Source organism: Biomphalaria glabrata, chromosome 13, assembly GCF_947242115.1.
Source record: "Biomphalaria glabrata chromosome 13, xgBioGlab47.1, whole genome shotgun sequence".
NCBI lineage: Eukaryota > Metazoa > Mollusca > Gastropoda > Planorbidae > Biomphalaria > Biomphalaria glabrata.
In genome coordinates, this window is record NC_074723.1 from 16253821 (window position 1) to 16274259 (window position 20439).

At 33.3% G+C, this 20439-nt stretch overlaps 1 protein-coding gene across 5 annotated transcripts; it reads left to right on the plus strand.

Annotated features, from left to right (window-relative positions):
• Nucleotides 1-4074: 4074 nt before the first annotated feature.
• LOC106074417 (uncharacterized) lies at nucleotides 4075-17938 on the plus strand. 5 transcript variants are annotated; one of them, XM_056008076.1, is made up of 7 exons: nucleotides 4075-4574; nucleotides 5945-6208; nucleotides 6817-6906; nucleotides 7954-8037; nucleotides 10656-10994; nucleotides 12338-12592; nucleotides 13236-17938. In XM_056008076.1, the coding sequence occupies exons 1-7, from the start codon at nucleotides 4490-4492 to the stop codon at nucleotides 13412-13414; spliced, it is 1296 nt and encodes a 431-aa protein (XP_055864051.1). In that variant the 5' UTR covers nucleotides 4075-4489; the 3' UTR covers nucleotides 13415-17938. The 5 variants fall into 5 exon arrangements, with proteins under 5 accessions (XP_055864051.1, XP_013090643.2, XP_055864053.1 ...); XM_013235189.2 differs by having other exon boundaries at nucleotides 4078-4574; nucleotides 7903-8037; XM_056008078.1 differs by lacking the exon at nucleotides 4075-4574 and adding an exon at nucleotides 5038-5218 and having other exon boundaries at nucleotides 7903-8037.
• The last annotated feature ends 2501 nt before the right edge of the window (nucleotides 17939-20439 follow it).

Here is a 20439-nt window from a genome sequence, read left to right on the forward strand (position 1 = left end):
AAAAATATATTGTGAAAAAAATAAAAATATTTCGAAAAAAGCCATGTATAGTGAATTAAAAAAAATATTTATATACCGGTAACTCACGCTAATAAATTCTTTAAGATGCCTCCAATTCACTCTGTGCGGGATTGTCGAAAAAAAGAGCTTCAAAATTCTTTATTTCTCTCTCTATATATATATTTATCTTCTTAGTAATTAAAAATGTTTTATCCAGTATATTATCTTTGCAATTAGTTAGATATTATAATTGTGTATTTTTTTTGTTAATCAGATTGATGAATGTGCCTTGAAAAAAATGCTTGTAATGTTCAAATTTGTAAATACTAGTCCGTCATATTGGACTGCAACCCGATGCTGGTCACCAAGAGCAAAAAACCATGTTGTTTTTTTTTGCGAATATGCAATACTGTGATAACGTGAGAAGAGCAGAAGAAATCGATACCTAACTGTCAACGACATCACTAGTTTACGACTTATAGACGCATGCTTTTAAAAGTTTGAAGATCTGCATTTATTTTTGCAGAACTGTAGAGGTCAAGGATATTGTGGCGAAATCAACAACACTTTTTTTACTTTTGCATCAAAAGTATCTTTTTTTAATGTCGCTTCAACCCTTCAATCGCAGATCTTAACAATTCATGTCAACAAACATGACTGTAAAGCCTATTAGGGATACCCGCTGGGAATATAGGATCGTTTGTATAAAAGCTGTTCATGTTCAAACATAGCAGCCCTCTGGACATTGTTAAAATTAGCTGAAAATGCCAAGGAAAGACCGAAGCGAGTGGAATGGCAAAACTACTAATAACATTTTCATTTTTTGGTACTTTAGTCATCTGGTGAGATTCATAAGCTCAATTGAATATCATCAGCAACATGATGCAAAGAAAAATATGCACTTTAAAAATTTAATGGAATGTATAAAAAGTGCAGTCGAGGTCACCGAGATACCCCCTTCCCCTCACCACTTTTTCAACAGATCAAGGCAAGTGATCAAGTGATAGGATCATTGCGCATTAAGAAAGCTAAAACATGAAACTGCAGTAAAAATATTTCTAATCGTGCAGATTTATTATATGTAGTCTAGATTTATTACAGATTTAATTTCATGACTGCCTTTATGTAATTGATACAATTATAATATAAGCTTTGTTTTAAAAAATCTATTTTATTTTTTGTCTTGTTCTATTTTACATACTGAATTTTTAAAAAAATATTTTATGCTGAATAACATTTGTGCATTGGATTAGTTGAATGAAAGTTCAAAGAAACTCAGTGAATTGACAACATGGATAAATAAATAACCATTCCAATCATCCTAGTCTACTCCAAACTAACACAATATACCTCATGCATCTTGAACTCATGTAATTTAATAGTCCTTCCTCGTATATACTATGCGCCTATTCATTTTTCCATGTTTTAGATTCATTAAACAAAGTGATGAAATTGACTTCTTTAGTTGTTGTTTTTTTTTTTTGTAAACAACGCTATAGCTCTTTTTGTCTGTAACACTGCATTTGTTCATGAATGTACCTCAAGTGATCCTTGCACTGATGAAAACCAAACGTTAAACACTAAGAAGTTACAACACAAACAAAAAGCTGCTGATAAATTGGCATGCTCTGGAACTATTGTAAAATGTATTTGCAACTAGAATAATTCTGACATAAAAAGAGACCCTTACCAAAGTATCTGAAAGACATTGAAACAATCTCTTTACATGAGCAAAAAAAAAAAAAACTAAATTAAAGGAGGCCAATGACGATACAGAAGGCGCACAAAACCAACTGTCACTAGGTGTAATTCCAGCAAAAAGTGACGCAAAACACAAGACTGACTTACACAGTTTAATATAGTTCGTACACTCATAGGTAGTGATTACATGAACAATAATGTGAACTGGTTATTGTGATGATGAAAGTAATGAGTAGATACATAGACTCGATTGAGGATGTCCACAAAAAGAGTTTATTTTTTTACAAAGCTTATATCAACTCACTCTGTCTGTCTATCTGGTTAAAAGTGTGCACACTTTATTTCTCTCACACCCTTTTAGGGTCAAGTTGAAGCTTCACACAATTATTCATTGGCATAGACAAGACACGAAATAATAAAGAAAGGAACCAATAGTTAATAAATTACTGGTAATTTAATTATTTTGTTTCATAACAACAAGGGAAACTAATCCTTCAGTATTCACAGCTAAATTGGCTAAATGTGTTGAGTTTAGTCCTCTTAAACAATTGTTATCGCTTTTCTCCCTCACACATTCTCAAGTATCAAGTTGATACATTCAACAATTATTTATTGTAGCTAACATAACGTGAATCCATTAAAAAAAATACCTAAACAGTCAATAATTAATTAGTATTTAATTATTTTAGAGAAATAACTTGTACGTAATTGATATATATATATATATATATATATATATATATATATATATATATATATATATATATATATATATATATATAGTTTTAAGGGGCGGAGTTCTTCCCCTTTAGATAAGTTTTTTTTTTTTTCTTTTTTTTAAGAGAACTTTTTTATCATGCAGGCTCGAGAGCCGAGTTCGATTTAATTTAAGACTCAAGCAACTTAAAATAAAAAAAAATTTGTTTGAAAAATCAGCAGATTATTCCGTGTTCCCATAATGTACCGTCACTAACCATGAAAGAGCATTCAACGCACACCCAAAAAAACGACCACCACTGTGAGTAATGGCGTTTCGGATGTGACGGCTTAGAAGACAGAGCCTTTCTTACATCTTCATCACTGGCACTGTGCGCTAGAATGTGATGTGGAAGCTGTAGGACATGTTGTTTTTTATACGTTAGGTTGTCTCCCCTAACAGAAGTCTCCATTAGAGAGGCACGCTGAGTCCATGAAATATTACTCTCGATGCCACAATAAAAACTATATAACAAACATGTTCCAAAATACTACAACTTATCCCCATAACTATTGATCATTGTTTTAATACCCAACACTGCATCAGGAAGAAATACCCAGCTAGAACAATTTTTTTTTCCATTGTATTTTATTATACGGATAGATTGTTAGTTATAGTACTTTACATGACTTATGAGCTTTTCAAAATTATAAAAAGATTTACACTGAGTAGTAATGCAGTATTTAAAAGCTTGACAAAAAGCTTCTGTAAAAAAAAAATACTATATCCTTTTCTTTTTTTCTTTTTTTTTTTTTTTTGGCGCGTTCAGGACTGTAAGTAACGTATAAATATTTCAGGCGCGAGGTCCATGGGGCCACGATGCCAGGCTGTCGCGGTCACCCACACACTACACCTTGTGCCGCCTCTGAAGAGATCCTAAAATAAAAATCTTGATAGCCAATTCAAAAGAAATTTATGTAGGTTAGTAGCTTTTTTGTTTAAAAAACTTATTTTTAAGAAAAGTAAATCTAGATCACAGACCTATATATATTATATCTAGACTGAACATGAAGATATTTTAGCACTACAAAAAATGTGAAAAAAAAAATTAAAAAGATGAAACAAGGCGTTGTTTTGTAAAGTAATTATAAGAAGTAAAGTTGTTGTTTTTTTCAACCCTAATCTATGTAGCATATAATTTAATAATTAGATCTAGATCTACAAATTAAACATCGGAAATAAGAGCACTTTCGTCTCATAATTTTTATTTTGCAATTTTTACATACATCAAAACAAAATCAATTTAAATTTACTTAAGATGACTAAAATCAATAGATGTGAATTATTTCATTCTAGGATTTGAAATGGTATCTTTATGAATACTAACATGAAATGGCTTTATTTCATAAATGTGCGTATATATAGACCCTATATATTATATGTGAGTTGATCAATCGCGAATAATATTTTTTTTCCTTTTTCCAGTCTAGATATAATATATATAGGTCTGTGAATGTGATCTAGATTCTATACATAACATTTAATAGCTAATACGAATATTTAGTCACACTTGTTGAACACGGTAAGCATGCCTAAAACAGAATAAAACGTGTTCAAAATTGGAAATATCCGTTACCAAAATTACACCATAACAAACCAATGTTTTCCCGGTATTATTTGTGTTTAAAAGCTGTATAGAATAACTAATATTTTCAACGTTAGCGACTTTATGTAGCCTTTAGAAACACGTATAGTATAGCTGACAGTTATTTAATTTTGAGCTTAATTAACATCAAATTATTTGCATTCAATTTCTGCATTTCTGTTGAAATATATGAAAAGGAACATTTTTGAGGTTATGATGTTTGCTTGTTTGCTTTTTTTTCCCTTTAAAATAAAGAATTTTACTTAGATTATTTTGGATTTACTGAAAAAAAAAAAGGACTAAATATAAAGCAATATTTATATGAGACTTATAAGTGTACGAAAACTAAAGTTTTGTCATTTGTAATCTAATAAACGTTAAATAGACCAGTACGATTGTAGTAATTAATTGTATAAATCGTCTCAAATCGACATTGTGTTAGAAGAATGTGTTTCAAAATTCTGGATCTTACGAACATTGTCTCCTTAACAGTGGCATTGCTTCTATCAAATGTTTCATCTTCGCCATCAGGTAATTGTTGTAGAATATTGCTTTAGTTTGTTCATAACTAACTGCAGCCTAAGATCGCAACAAGAACTGTAAGCGATTACTTCTACTATTGTAAATACCCACCTATCTACTCAATCAACTATTAGGAAAAAACGTTTATGCCCTTCTTCTCAACAAAATTTGTAATTGTCGAAATAGTTAAGTTATAGATTCTTAAAAATCTATGCCCCCCAAAAAGTTCACTTCTCTCAGCGTGCCTGAATTAATGTTCTGGGAGTGATTCAGGCAGATGTAAATAAATCACATCACTATTTCCAGTGGCTCGTGTCCGACGACTTTCGGACTAGATGCTAGGCCGAAGGTCACGTCGACTTCAGAATCACTTCAATTTTATTTTTAAGTTTTGCCTTGGTCAAATTTTCATATTTATAGGGAGCCTACATTTATATTATTTATATTTCTTTAATAACTTTATAATAGAAATGTTCCTCTATTTTCTTAAATGAAATAAACGCAGATTTAATAATAAAAATAGATGACTGTAAATAACAAATTGGCATCGAGCAGGTCATCTTGTAGTCGCTACAACATTTTATTGACATCATTTACAAACAGTAGGCGCGAAGGCTGACTGTTCAAGCGCTTGGCTTCCAAACCGAATCCTGGTAAAGACCGGGGGGGGGGGTAATTTCAGGATTATTAGGGCGCCTCTTATCCCACCCAATTCTGATGGGTACCTGACATTAGTTGGGGAAAAGTAAAGGCGGTTGGTCGTTGTGCTGGCCACATGACACCCTCGTTAACCGTGAGCCACAGAAACAGATGATCTTTACACCGTCTGCCCTATACTGGCTATAGATCGCAAGGTCTGAGATTGGAACTAAATTTAAAGTAGGCTACTTCCGTATCTATTAAAAATAATATATAGGGTTTTATTATTTTTTTTACAATTTTATGTTGTTCTTGCTGTCAAGTCACATCATTGTTAAGTGTTTCATCAATTTACATTTTAATTTTTAATTAAAATTGAACCTTTTGTATATTTTGTGTGTGTGTATGTCTTTTTTTGTTATTTTATCAGATAATCAACATATTCTTCTACTAGGATGTGTATAGTCTCCAGGTTGTTATGATTACATCTTTTAATGTTGCTACATTTATTAAAGGCAGTTGAAAATTTGTTTGTTTACTTACGGCGTTCTGTTTATCTGGAATGTTCCATTGATTTTTTAAATCTCACATAAATTAGTTATTTAGAAAAAAAAAACAATCCTTCTATAATGGTCTGCTCTAAACGTATTTTTATTGTTTTTCTTGTTTTAACTGTAAGCACACCAATAAACCAATTAATATATACGTTATTTAACTAAACCTTCTTTTACTGCCCAAAGGGCCAAGTCTCAAAGATTTACAAAGCAAGAAATGCCCTGAACAGAGACCTACTTTGTGCATACCCTATGGGGCATGCTGCAATTACTCTGAATTCTGTTACGCTGGGATATGTGAGTCCTGCTTCCCTGAGGAGGCCGTTAAGTCAGACCTGTTGAAATGGTGCAGAGAACGCGGACAACACACTGTGTCATTCATGAGAGATAACTCTTGTCGATTCGCGTGTCAGAACAGATTTACTTCCCCTGAGCTGACAGTCTTTAACGGTAAGCTAAAATACTGTACACTGTACAATATGATTACACACGCATTTCTTTTTTCAATATTTTATGGTATTCATTCCGAATACGCCTCAAAATAGCTGTAGGGTCTAGGCTTTACTGCTTTCTTTTAAACGGTGAAATATGCAACCAGACAATTTTACTTGACAAAAACATGCGTTATTTTTAGAAAATAAAATGAAAATAAAAAATTCACATACGAAGAAGGGATTTTCTAGAAAAAAAAAGGAATGTATCAAATATACTATATTTTTTTAGTATTATATATTGCATAAGAGTTCTCCAGCTATCTAGAAAGCTCTCGGAACATTTCAGACCAAATGAAAGCCAACACGGAAGAAAAAACGAAGTCGACAAAAATAGAACCAGAGACAGACGTTGGCTTTGTCTGCGTATTATGTGGTAAATTAACTAGGTCACAGTTGAGTTTGATTAGCTATGTGAATTTTTCTACTCTTTCTTTCTACTTTTGGCACTCAGAAACAAGCCTTTTATTATTACAATGTAGGATCATAAGACTTTATGAAATAGCTAAAAGTATGCTCTAGATAGAAAATTACACTAAAAAAAATATAATATGGTTTTATTTTCAGACACCATTTTCTATGATGAGCGCTATGAAAAAGCAAAAGATCTTCAAATTGAGCATAAAGGCTACACTCCAGATGCATTTGGACTGACAGGTGACTCTACTGTGTTTTAACTTGCCACTTTCAAAAGATAAAATTAATTTTGGAAAAAAAATGTAAATAAATGCGAATCTTAAAATAATTAACCAATTTCATTTCATTCAAAAAAATTGCCTGAATCTTGTCTCAGGTGTAGCCATATAGGGCGAAAACTTTGAATGGGTATTTTCACCATAAACTAAATAGTGTTACGAACGATGAACTAAAATTGACTTTTAGCCACTAAATAAGAAAAACTTAAAAACAAAAGGATAGGAAAATTGTATTCTGTTGTACTAAAAAGTACATAAAAAGTTATAGGAAACATTTAAAAATAAAAGTAAATTTCATCAACAGTTCATTGATATGTACACCGGTAACAGCTAATATTTTGCCCCTCCAAAAATGAAAGCCTTTATTATACTTAAAAGCTTTTCGCGGCTTGTTTTTGTAATATCTGCTATGATTCGAATTTCTCGCCCTGTAAGTAGATCTAGTAACGGTAATTAAAATGTTACTATCGTAAACATTTTCACTTTTATTTTAAATGACTGTTAGTTTAGCGTAGAATATTTGTGTGTGATTATAGAGTTTAGATGTAGGTCTAGCCTACATTAAGTTCTTTTGTGTTCTAGTTAAAAATACATGTAAATTATATTCTTTTCGTATTAAATTAGTTAAAACAGTATCTGTTTTAAAAAATAATTATGAATATAAATTACAGCGGAAACGCTACCAATTCCAGTACTCACTACTAAAATGTTGCATGATATTTTAACACAGAAAAGAATTAAAACAAAACAATATATTATGGGTTTATATATAGGTATCTATTTAGTAACAAAAAACTAAAACACCAGCAGTATTAATTGTTGAAAATATATAACGAAAGTTCTAGAGTTCGAATAATTATATGTACAGTTTCATACATATATATATGTGTATAGTTTTATTGTATACATAAGTGTAATTTTTAAAACAATTCTTTTTTTTTTTTAATCTATCGCACAGCGTTCATACTTGTTATATTACTGATGCTGATGATAATCATTTATATCAAAGGAAAGTGTTTAATTCAGAAACTAAAAACAAAAACAATGTCACAACAAAAGTCTAAGGCAGCGACAACAGTGGAAACAGATTTAGGTAATGATCTTTCTTCTTTAATCTCTTCCCTCCTCTAATCTTATAAATATCAGACGATACTTCAAAATGGGAAATTACATTTTACGCATTCCATGTAGCAATCTAATCATGAATGTTAATAAGAGACTTAAATCCTGCTAAGTCGTTGGTTTTCCTGGCTGATACAGGCAACCCATTCCATTCTCTAATGGCACTAGGAAGGAAGAAACACTTGCACGAATTAGTCCTAGCTTATGCTCCTTTCTCCCTCTGTTTCTCTCACCCTGTCTCTCTCTCTCTCTCTCTTTCTCTCTCTCTTATCTCCTCCTTTTGTCTTTCTTCTCAAATTAATCTTTACCAATTTTCAAGTTGTCTCCCATTCTTTTCTCTTTTTTTGCATGCCTTCTCCCTAATTGACGTGTCATTGAATTCTGAACTAACTGGCATTCAAGTGCTGAGTTCAATAAGTTTTGAAAGACATCTACTATCTTGACACCAAAGATTACGTAACTTTTCTACTATACACCAAAGATAAGTTAACTTTTCCACTTGACAACAAAGATAAGGTAACTTTTCTACTGGACACCAAAGATAAGGTAACTTTTCCACTTGACACCAAAGATAAGGTAACTTTCCACATGACAACAAAGATAAGGTAACTTTGCTACTGGACACCAAAGATAAGGTAACTTTTCCACTTGACACCAAAGATAAGGTAACTTTTCTACTGCACACCAAAGATAAGGTAACTTTGCTACTGGACACCAAAGATAAGGTAACTTTTCTACTGGACTCCAAAGATAAGGTAACTTTTCCACTTGACACCAAAGATTATGTAACTTTTCCACTTGACACAAAACATAAGGTAATTTTCCACATGACACCAAGATAAGTTAACTTTTCCACTGGACACCAAAGATAAGGTAACTTTCCACATGACAACAAAGATAAGGTAACTTTTCTACTGGACACCAAAGATAAGATAACTTTTCCACTTGACACCAAAGATAAGGTAACTTTTCTACTGGACACCAAAGATAAGGTAACTTTTCCACTTGACACCAAAGATTATGTAACTGTTCCACTTGACAAAAAACATAAGGTAATTTTCCACATGACACCAAGATAAGTTAACTTTTCCATTTAACACCAAAGATAAGGTAACTTTCCACATGACAACAAAGATAAGGTAACTTTTCTACTGGACACCAAGATAAGGTAACTTTTCCACTTGACACCAAAGATTATGTAACTTTTCCACTTGACACCAAACATAAGGTAATTTTCCACATGACACCAAGATAAGTTAACTTTTCCACTTGACACCAACGATAAGGTAACTTTCCACATGACAACAAAGATAAGGTAACTTTGCTACAGGACACCAAAGATAAGGTAACTTTTCCACTTGACACCAAAGATAAGGTAAATTTTCTACTGGACACCAAAGATAAGGTAACTTTGCTACTGGACACCAAAGATAAGGTAACTTTTCCACTTGACACCAAAGATTATGTAACTTTTCCACTTGACACAAAACATAAGGTAATTTTCCACATGACACCAAGATAAGTTAACTTTTCCACTTGACACCAAAGATAAGGTAACTTTCCACATGACAACAAAGATAAGGTAACTTTTCTACTGGACACCAAAGATAAGATAACTTTTCCACTTGACACCAAAGATAAGGTAACTTTTCCACTTGACACCAAAGATTATGTAACTTTTCCACTTGACACCAAACATAAGGTAATTTTCCACATGACACCAAGATAAGTTAACTTTTCCACTTGACACCAAAGATAAGGTAACTTTCCACATGACAACAAAGATAAGGTAACTTTGCTACTGGACACCAAAGATAAGGTAACTTTCCACATGAGAACAAAGATAAGGTAACTTTGCTACTGGACACCAAAGATAAGGTAACTTTCCACATGAGAACAAAGATAAGGTAACTTTTCTACTGGACACCAAAGATAAGGTAACTTTCCACTTGACACCAAAGATAAGGTAACTTTTCTACTGGACACCAAAGATAAGGTAACTTTCCACTTGACACCAAAGATAAGGTAACTTTTCTACTGGACACCAAAGATAAGGTAACTTTTCCACTTGACACCAAAGATTATGTAACTTTTCCACTTGACACCAAACATAAGGTAATTTTCCACATGACACCAAGATAAGTTAACTTTTCCACTTGACACCAAAGATAAGGTAACTTTCCACATGACAACAAAGATAAGGTAACTTTGCTACTGGACACCAAAGATAAGGTAACTTTGCTACTGGACACCAAAGATAAGATAACTTTTCCACTTGACACCAAAGATAAGGTAACTTTTCCACTTGACACCAAAGATTATGTAACTTTTCCACTTGACACCAAACATAAGGTAATTTTCCACATGACACCAAGATAAGTTAACTTTTCCACTTGACACCAACGATAAGGTAACTTTCCACATGACAACAAAGATAAGGTAACTTTGCTACTGGACACCAAAGATAAGGTAACTTTTCTACTGGACACCAAAGATAAGATCCTCGTGTAAGCGACACTGGTAACCAATTATATGAAGAAAAAAAATACATTATCACATATTACAGGAATGTCTTGCTCTGTTATACAGAATGTGCAAGTAGCCAAGAAATTGATTGCAATGACAACAAGACCAAGTCACGCTTGACTGATTCAAAACTGGAACATCCTGCAGACGACGTAAAAAACTCTTCACTTGGGCAAGAAAAAAACCCATTTATCAAGACAGAAAATGTAGATAATATACAACCAACCAATGTAATTCAACCGAAGGGTATCGCAATGCCAGAGGGAGACTTATATAGACCAAATCACATTAACTTCTGTAAAAAATGTCTTAATTCTAATTTGATGGATATGGATGACTATCATGATGATTGTAAAGAGCTCATGGATATAGAAAGAGATTTGATTAAGAAACGCCACAAAGGTAAGCTTTGAATGCAAGAGTCATGTCAAATAAAAATGCTAAACACATATTATTGACTATCAGGGGATTTGAATCAACCTTATTATTCTTCTGTGTGTAAATAAAGTGCTTGTAAAATGATATTTTAAGAAACAAGAAATTGTTACATATATCTAATTGTGACAGTGCAGGAAAACACAAAAACAACAACAGAATTAACAACAGCAACACTAGCAACAATAATAATAGCAACATTAGCAACAATAACAATAGCAACATTAACAACAATAACAATAGCAACATTGACAACAAAAACAATAGCAACACTAGCAACAATAACAATAGCAACATTAGCAACAATAACAATAGCAACATTAACAACAATAACAACAGCAACAATAACAATAGCAACATTAGCAACAATAACTATAGAAACAATAACAATAGCAACATTAGCAACAATAACAATAGCAACATTAACAACAATAACAATAGCAACATTAATAGCAATAGCAACATTAACAACAATAACAATAGCAACATTAACAACAATAATAATAGCAAAATTAACAACAATAACAATAGCAACATTAACAACAATAACAATAGCAACATAAACAACAATAACAATAGCAACATTAACAACAATAACAATAGCAACATTAGCAACAATAACAATAGCAACATTAACAACAATAACAATAGCAACATTAGCAACAATAACAATAGCAACATAAACAACAATAACAATAGCAACATTAACAACAATAACAATAGCAACATTAGCAACAATAACAATAGCAACATTAACAACAATAACAATAGCGACATTTACAACAATAACTACAGCAACTGCAACCAAAAAAACAACAAAAAAAAAAAGAAAATGGGAATGTCACAAGAATAGCAGAAACAACACGCGCACTAACGATTCTGACAGTTTCCAATATTTGTACATTTATAATTGTATTCCTACTTGTGACACTTATCATGTTATCAAGTAAGTGTCAAAACTAATCAATAGCCTAACTCAATGCAGCAGTATACTATAACTAGACCATTCTATCATAGAAAACAAGATGAAACTTGACTAAAGTAAACACGTCATACTAGAACGCGTTCCATAAAGGGAAAATATATCTTATAAGTATTCTGGAGTAGTTATTTCTTAAAATTTTGAATTTTCTAAATAAATAAAAATATCTCTCATACAAATTGATTTTTAGTCATAGTCTTATAATTGAAGTGGAAACATTACTGCAAGGAAAAGTTTTACAATATTGCATTTCTCATATTTCTTTGTGAAAATGTAAATAATAATTATCTTTAAATATATTTTTTAAAATTCTTTTTGAGCAATGTAGGAACAATAAAAAGTAAAGATCAAGAGGGTGACTTTGAAGAATATTGTCCATATAAGGAGCCAGCTGAGTCATTCACAATCAAGAAAAAACGTGCTTGTGAAGCTTTTGGTTCTGTTGAAGAGATCAAGCGACTGATGGACAAAAGCCAAGGAGATGCTGCTTCTCATTTACAAAGTCCTTCTATAAGCTCATTAAATGCAGTTTCACCAACAGAAGAAAAACTCTTTGTCGATTCTTTAGGTGATTCTTCTAAAGGTATAACAGTTTCTACAGTGTTCTTTAGTGACGTGAAATTTTTTAAGTTAACTTATTAAATCATTTTGACTTCCAGTCGAGCATCGGGCCACAACAGTACTTCGCTATCGGACCCTGTTCTGGCCAATTCCCTTCAATTTAGTGTTTGCTCATCCTCCTGTCATTGCGTCTTGTTCTGTTGATCTCCTCTATGTTTTCTTAGCTCGCCCAGTCTTTCTTTTCACGTGTAGGTTCCAGTTCAGAGCCTGCTTTGAAATATTTTCCTTTGTTCTTCGCATTATATATCTAATTGGCCCCTTTGGCATCTTCTGTGATTTTTTTTAAATCTATTTTTTTATTTCGCTGGGTTGTATTCCTCAGACTTAAGTAACAGATTTTGAAACAAAAAAATGGCATCCATTTCAATAGTGTATTCTTTTTTTTGTCTTTGGTTTCAAATGTTGTATGGCAAAGGTGGGGGTGGTCATTAAGGATGACTTATACATAGTCTGTTTAGTCACACTCCACATTTTTCCACGACTAATTTAATATACTATTTTACCCAATCATATTGTCCATTAAACACATGTTTTACTTACGACTATAAGTATCTCACGCTATACATAAAAAATTAATTAAAATAAACTTTTTTTGTTTGTTTTAGGTATGTATCAAGATATTGAAGTGCACCTGGAAGATAAAAGTTCTGCTAAAGAACATTTTCCAGTTCTTCAAAGAAATGAATCGAAACCCCCAGCAAAAGGAATAGAAATACTGCCAGAAGGACCAGTCAACAGATTAGATGGGGAAAGTAATTTGTCACAAGCAGATATAAGAATATAAATGTTTTTGTATTGACAACACAACCTTAGAAAACATCTTGGTTCATATTTGTAACCGCTCATACATCGAAGATAATTATTTATTCACTACGTTGTATTAATACTCTAATCGCTTTACAACATTAATGGCTCAAGATTTTTGTTTAGATGTTGTAAAATATTCGTGTTACACAAATAACAAACTAGTGTTTAAGAGGGAAGACATATTAGGAACTCCATTTATTACGTAAACACAAGCGGTGTTGCACTGACGCGCTAGTGTGCAAATGTACATATAATACTATTATGTTACATCTCTCTTCTTTAATTTAGAAAATCTATTTATCAAAATAACTAACAAACTAGTCAACTAAAAAGTCAATTCACAAATCATGTCTCTTGGATTTGTTAACTATTCTGCCTGAGCGTGTTACGTAAGGTTCATGTGGTCTAGCGGTGTTAGAAGAAGCAGTGTGTAGTGGCGGCTCACAATCTAGTGTAGTTTGTAATCTTGGACTCTCTAGATCTAGTGGTTCTGGTTGTTCTGAGATGTCATCTGGAAAGTCATAATTATTGTCAAATCTGTTTGCTTTCTCAGAAGACTTTCTGATGTGTTTTCTGTTTCTTCTGTAGACCTTATTTCCACTTTTGACATTATATGATCTAGGCTTAGAATGCTTCGAAACTACTGTTCCTGGTTCCCACTTAGAATTAAGTTGCATTCTGACTGCCGTTCCGTCTTGTAGTGGATTATGACTCTTAACTCCATTCCTCTTATCATAATAATGTTTCTGAGACTGTTTCTCGGAGTCAAAGTGTTTCTTCACCACCTTGAGATCTGGTGTCTTAGGTGTGAGTATTTCCTCGCTCGAAGGTAACAAATTTCTGGGTCGGCGTCCCATGAGTAATTGTGCTGGCGACAAATTAATATTACTCAGTGGAGTAGTTCTGTAGTCTAATAGCGACAGAGATATGTCTTCGCTTATCTTCCAAAGTTTCTTCACTGTTTGAATAGCTCTTTCAGCCTCGCCATTAGAACTCTGAAAATGAGGACTCGACATTTCATGCTCTATTCCGTATGATTTACAGAAATTCAGGAATTCCCTTGAAGAGAACTGTGGCCCGCTATCTGACCTTAACTTTCTAGATATTCCATGGCATGCGAATATACTCTTCATTGCTTCGATGATATCTGATGTGGTTTCCTGTGACAGTTCTTTGACATCAATAAACTTTGAGAAGTAGTCAACTAGAAGCACATACTTTTTACCCTCAAAGTTAAACAGATCACACCCAACCATGCTGTATGGAAGGTCTGGTGTCTTGGTAGGCATTAGCGGTTCTGACACATTTTGATTCTGATGTTCAGCACACCTGCTACAATCCCTAACTGTCACTTCAATGTCTGCATTCATGCCTGGCCAATACATGACTTCTCTGGCTCGCTGCTTACACTTGACTATTCCTAAGTGAGACTTGTGAATCATATTTAGCATGTATTTACGTAAGCTTGGTGGCATGACTATTCTCAGACCTTTGTATATAATACCATCCGAAGTTGATAACTGGTCTCTTGAATCCCAATATGGTCTGACTTCAATTGGAGTCTCGCTTCTTGTGTCTGGCCAACCAGTCATAATTACTTCCAGAAGCATTGAAAGTTCCTTGCTTGTACAGTCTTTAATTTCACTGTATTTCGAATCACTTACAGAGATCATAAGCACTGAATCATCTGTAAATTCACATGTCTGTGTATCAGTATTTGGTAGATGTGCACGAGAAAGTGTATCGGAGATAAACATTTCCTTGCCTTTTCTGTAACAGACTTTCAGATCATACCACTGTAGTCTTATTAGCATCTTCTGTATTCTCATTGGTGCTGACAATAGAGGTTTCTTGAAGATTTGCTCCAGAGGTTTGTGATCATTATAAACTGTTACTTCTTTACCAAATATGTAGCAGTGAAATTTGCTTGTACTATACACAATTGAGAGCATTTCCTTCTCAATCTGAGCATATCTTGTTTCTGTATCTGTGAGAGCTCTTGATGCGTATGCAATTATACGGCCTTCCTGGAGTAATGCTGCTCCCAGTCCATCTTTACTTGCATCACATTCTATCTCTACGTTCTTGTTGACATCATAATATGACAAATCTGGAGGGTTTGTACAAAGATGTTTCAATTCTTCAAAACTCTTGTTTTGTTCATGATTCCATTGAAATTCTACATCATCTTTTAGAAGCTTTCGTATTGGAGCATCTGCTTGACTTAGATTATGAATAAATTTTGCTAGGTACTGAATTAAACCTAGAAATCTTCTGATTCCATCTTTGTCTTGAGGAGCTGGCATGTCAATAATTGCCTTTATCTTTGCTGGATCTGGTTCTAAACCTTTCTCTGACAAGATGTGACCCATATAAGGTACTCTGTTTTGCCTTATCTTGCACTTGTCATAGTTCAGCTTTAGATTGTACTCCGTTGCTCTTTGCATGACTTGTTTCAAAATGTGATCATGATGTTCAACATCTCTACCAGCTACTAGAATGTCGTCTACGATGACATATGCTCCTTCAATACCTTGAAGCATTTCATCTATAATTCTTTGGTAAATTTCTGGCGCTGATTTGATTCCAAAAGGTAATCGTAACCATCTATATCTTCCCAGAGGTGTGTTGAAAGTTGTGAGAAATGAAGATCCTCTTTCAAGCTTTATTAGCATAAACCCTGACTTGGCATCGAGAACTGAGAATATCTTCGAATCTGGAATATTAGTGATCACATCTTCAATAGTTTTCATCGGGTGATGTTCCCGTCTGATTGCTTTATTGAGATTTTTTGGATCAATACATATTCTCACTTTGTCATTCCTGAACGAAACAACCATGGAGCTAACCCATTCAGTAGGTTCATGTACTGGAGTAATAAATCCATCAGCTTGCATTTCTTTAAGTTTTTCTTCAACTTTATTGCGTAGTGATGCTGCTAAGCGACGTGGTGGATGGATAACTCCTTTAGCATTTTCCTGTAACTGAATCTTGTATTCTCCTGGCAGTGTTCCAGTTGTTTTAAGCATTTCAGGAAACTCTCTTTGTAACTCGTCTTCTGCCTTGGATTCTATGCTGTCAATCCGTTGTAGTAGTCCTAAACATTCTGCTGTGTCACCACTCAAAATGTTCTCTTGACTAATGTCTACTACCTCAAACCTTGCTTTCACCTCTTGGATATTATTTTTCAAAGGTAGCACTACTGCTCCTAGAGTCTTAATAACATGATTAGAGTAAGACTTGAGCGACTTTGCTGAATAAGCAAGTTTTACTTTGTCTTTGAGCTTTTCAAACTCTGACTTGACAAGAATGTTACATCTTGCACCAGTGTCGATACGAAAAATTAATGTCTTGCCATGTACTACTAGTTTTACAGTCCACTTGTCTTCAACGACATTGATATTCTCAATATTACCCTTTTTATACTGGCTACTTGCAGTGCTAACAGGTATAATATTTTCATCACTGTGACTGTCATCTTCTACTAGATTGACGTTGCGTCTTTTTCTGCACATTTGAAACCATTGGTTTTTCTTTTTGCAGAAATTGCATGTGATTCCTATTGCTGGACATTTTCCCTTTTCGTGGTTCTTGCCGCATTTACTACATAATTTATCTGAGTTGTCTTTAGACTTCTGCTTTAGTACATTGTGTGACTGTCTCTTGATTGCTAGAACTTCTTGGCCCCTAAACATTTTCACTTGGCTTTGTGACAATTCATATTGTTGTCCTATTTCAATAGCCTTGCTAAGGGTCAACTTCTGTCCCTGATCAAGTAGTCTTAATTGTACCTTTTCGTGTATGACTCCACTAATAATCGAATCAATAAGCATATCGTCTGGGTTGTCATACTCACAGTCCATAATGAGAAGCTTTAGGTCTTTAACAAAGTTATCAAAACTTTCTCCTTCTACCTGCTTTCTCTGATGTGCTCTAAATCTAGACACTCTTTTATTTTGTCTTGGCCTTATGTAGTCTTCTATTTTCTTTAATAGAAATTGCGGATCTCCCTCTTCACTATCAGTAATATTTAGAGTTTTGTAAACTTCACGGCCTTGTTGACCTATCCACATTCCCAGCCATCCGGCTTTTTGTTTACTATCGGCACCAGCTAACGGTCCTTTGAAACAAAAGCTCACCTGCTGTTGAAACCTTAAAAACTCTTGATACAGATCTTTAGCATTCCAATTCAAGATTGGTTGCTCAAAATAAAAAGAAGCCATTATTAGATTAATAAAAACCTTTGTCTGGACAGCTTTTTAAAGTTTTATTCTGACACCATGTAAAATATTCGTGTTACACAAATAACAAACTAGTGTTTAAGAGGGAAGACATATTAGGAACTCCATTTATTACGTAAACACAAGCGGTGTTGCACTGACGCGCTAGTGTGCAAATGTACATATAATACTATTATGTTACAGATGTATTCTATTTTTTTTTTAAATTTTGAATATTAATCAGAAGAGAAAAATTTCAATCAAATATTTTTTTTAATTTATACTTGTTTTTGAGCTTGTTTGTTCTATTTATATTTTTGAAAAATTAATATTGAAGTAAGAAAGTTACGTTCATTATAATTAACTGTTTACATAAAATTAGTGTCTAGGAGAATTTTAAAGAAATAATTTCATGAATTGCCTTACGCTAATCCCATTATTATTAAAATAAAAAACTAAAAAAAAACATAACATTTGTTATTGTATAATTGGAAAAAATCATAACTCTGAATACGTTTTAAGTGTTTAAATATTCAAGCAATACAAACTTGTTCAAGGAAAATAAAGAAGGGAAAGAAATTTAATGGAATTGCAAAAAAAAGCAATACTAATATGTAATTATAAAAAACAAGTAAACATATTTACCAACTCTAAATACCCTTACCCAACGTACCCCAAACACTTCTGGTTACGCCCATGTATAGATCTACTCAAAGATTCTAGATTTCATATATAGATTCAGACTAGGAAAAATTAAAAGACGTTAGTCTAGACTAGAATACTGGAGCTAGTTGGAACTCTAGTATTGACTACTGGAGCTAGTTAGGACTCTAGTATTGACATTGGTTATGGAAAACTGGTAGAAGGAGTGCATATGCATATTATCACAAAGTTAATTCTAATGACAACATGTGACTGTGAGAAAATGTTTCTGAACTTTTGTCTAATTCTTTAACTTTTTACTAAAGACATGCGGGAATTCCGTGTGTCCAAAATAGACCAAAATTAAATTTTATGGCGATTATATATATTTATTTTTATGTAACGGTCAAACCAGAGTTCACCATTAGGCCAATTAGCTAGAATTATTTTTCCCTATGATTTACATAAACTATAAATATCTAGGAAAATCGTTTGAGCCGTTTTTGGGCCCAGACTCAAACTATAAAGAGTTAACAAGCTAAAAACAGGAATTACAAGAAAGTGCACTAAAATTATTCTCGAATAATAAAACCAGATGATCAACACTCTCTATTCTGTACACAAATACTTCAAAATGCTAAGTGTTAATAGTAATAGCCAATATCTCTTGCGTGTTGTGAACTGCTCTGTTCTTGTGTGTGTGTGTAATGTGTTCTCGTGAAGTGGTTTGTTATTAATGTTCAATAATGCATAGAATCAAGACATGTCTTTCTGTAGTGTTTCATTAGGTCACTACAATTTATTGAACAAGAATCTTGTGGACTAATCGTGCTTCAAGCTTTAAGTATGAATCGTTTTCTAAAACCTGAAAGACTGGTGGTGGATCCTAATGATTTTGACGATCGAAGGATCTGGAAGCACTCGCTTCACACATTCGAAAAATTTGCATTAAAACTAACTGTACCAGAAGGTGAGAAGTTCGATCTACTCTGTAACCTTATCTCACATGGTGTGTATGATTTGATATCTGACTGTAACGATTTTGAAACTGCTGTAACTACACTAAACGGACTCTATGTCACGATAAACAAAGGGGTTTATGCTCGCTATCTCCTATCCAACTGTAAACAGGAAACAGGACAGAGTGTTGACAGGTATATTCAAAAATTGAGATTGTTGGCTAAAGACTGCCATTTCAGAGCAGTCACTGCCCTCGAAAACCAGAACGAGGCCATTAGAGAAGCATTTATTAGTGGCATGTCATCACCAGAGATTAGGCAGAGACTTTTAGAGTACTCATCTCTGGACCTCGCAAAGTCATTGGAGGTAGCTAGATCTCTTGAGATGGCACAGAAACATTTTGTGACATATAACTCGCAACAAGCCACTACTTTTCAAACACCACAAGCACAACAATCCACTAAGTCGGAGTAGCCGCTTTGCTCTGCAGTAGAGTTCAAGATTGATTCGGCACCCGTTACCATAGCTGCATCAGCCTACTACTTCTATGGAGGTGCTACCATTCTAGTAGCAAATGCCCCGCTAAAGAGGCAATCTGTAATAAATGCGGTAATAAGGGACACTACAAAAAGGTACGCAAATCAAAACTTTCTACAGTTTACAGACCTAACTCTGATTCAACAGCGTATACAATAACAGCCGATTGTAGAAGAATCCAGTTATATTTTTTTGATTCACTCTGGATTATTATAATGACGTCAAAAATTTCGACTCTTAGATAACATGACATAAAATTTTAAATCTTTCAATCAGTCAAACGTAGCTACTGAATTAAAGACAACGTAAGTTATCCTATAAGTCTTTTGATCTATGCCACCTATTTAAAGTATATGCTTTACCAAACTATTTGGGAGCTTCTGGTAACCTTTTTTTAAGTCATAATGACATATAGATAGTGGGTTCTTTTTTATTTTAACTAAATACATCTATTTGAATCAAAACATCGTGTATAATATTAAATTCAAAGTTTATTCCACCAAAACCTAAATCACGGGTGAAAAGTTTGAAACAATTATTTTTGTGCAAATATTAGCACAAGTATTGCTTAATTGCAGTAGGTTTTGTAAATTGTGTTCGAAATGAGATAAAGAATGAAATATAAGTATAAAGATATACTATA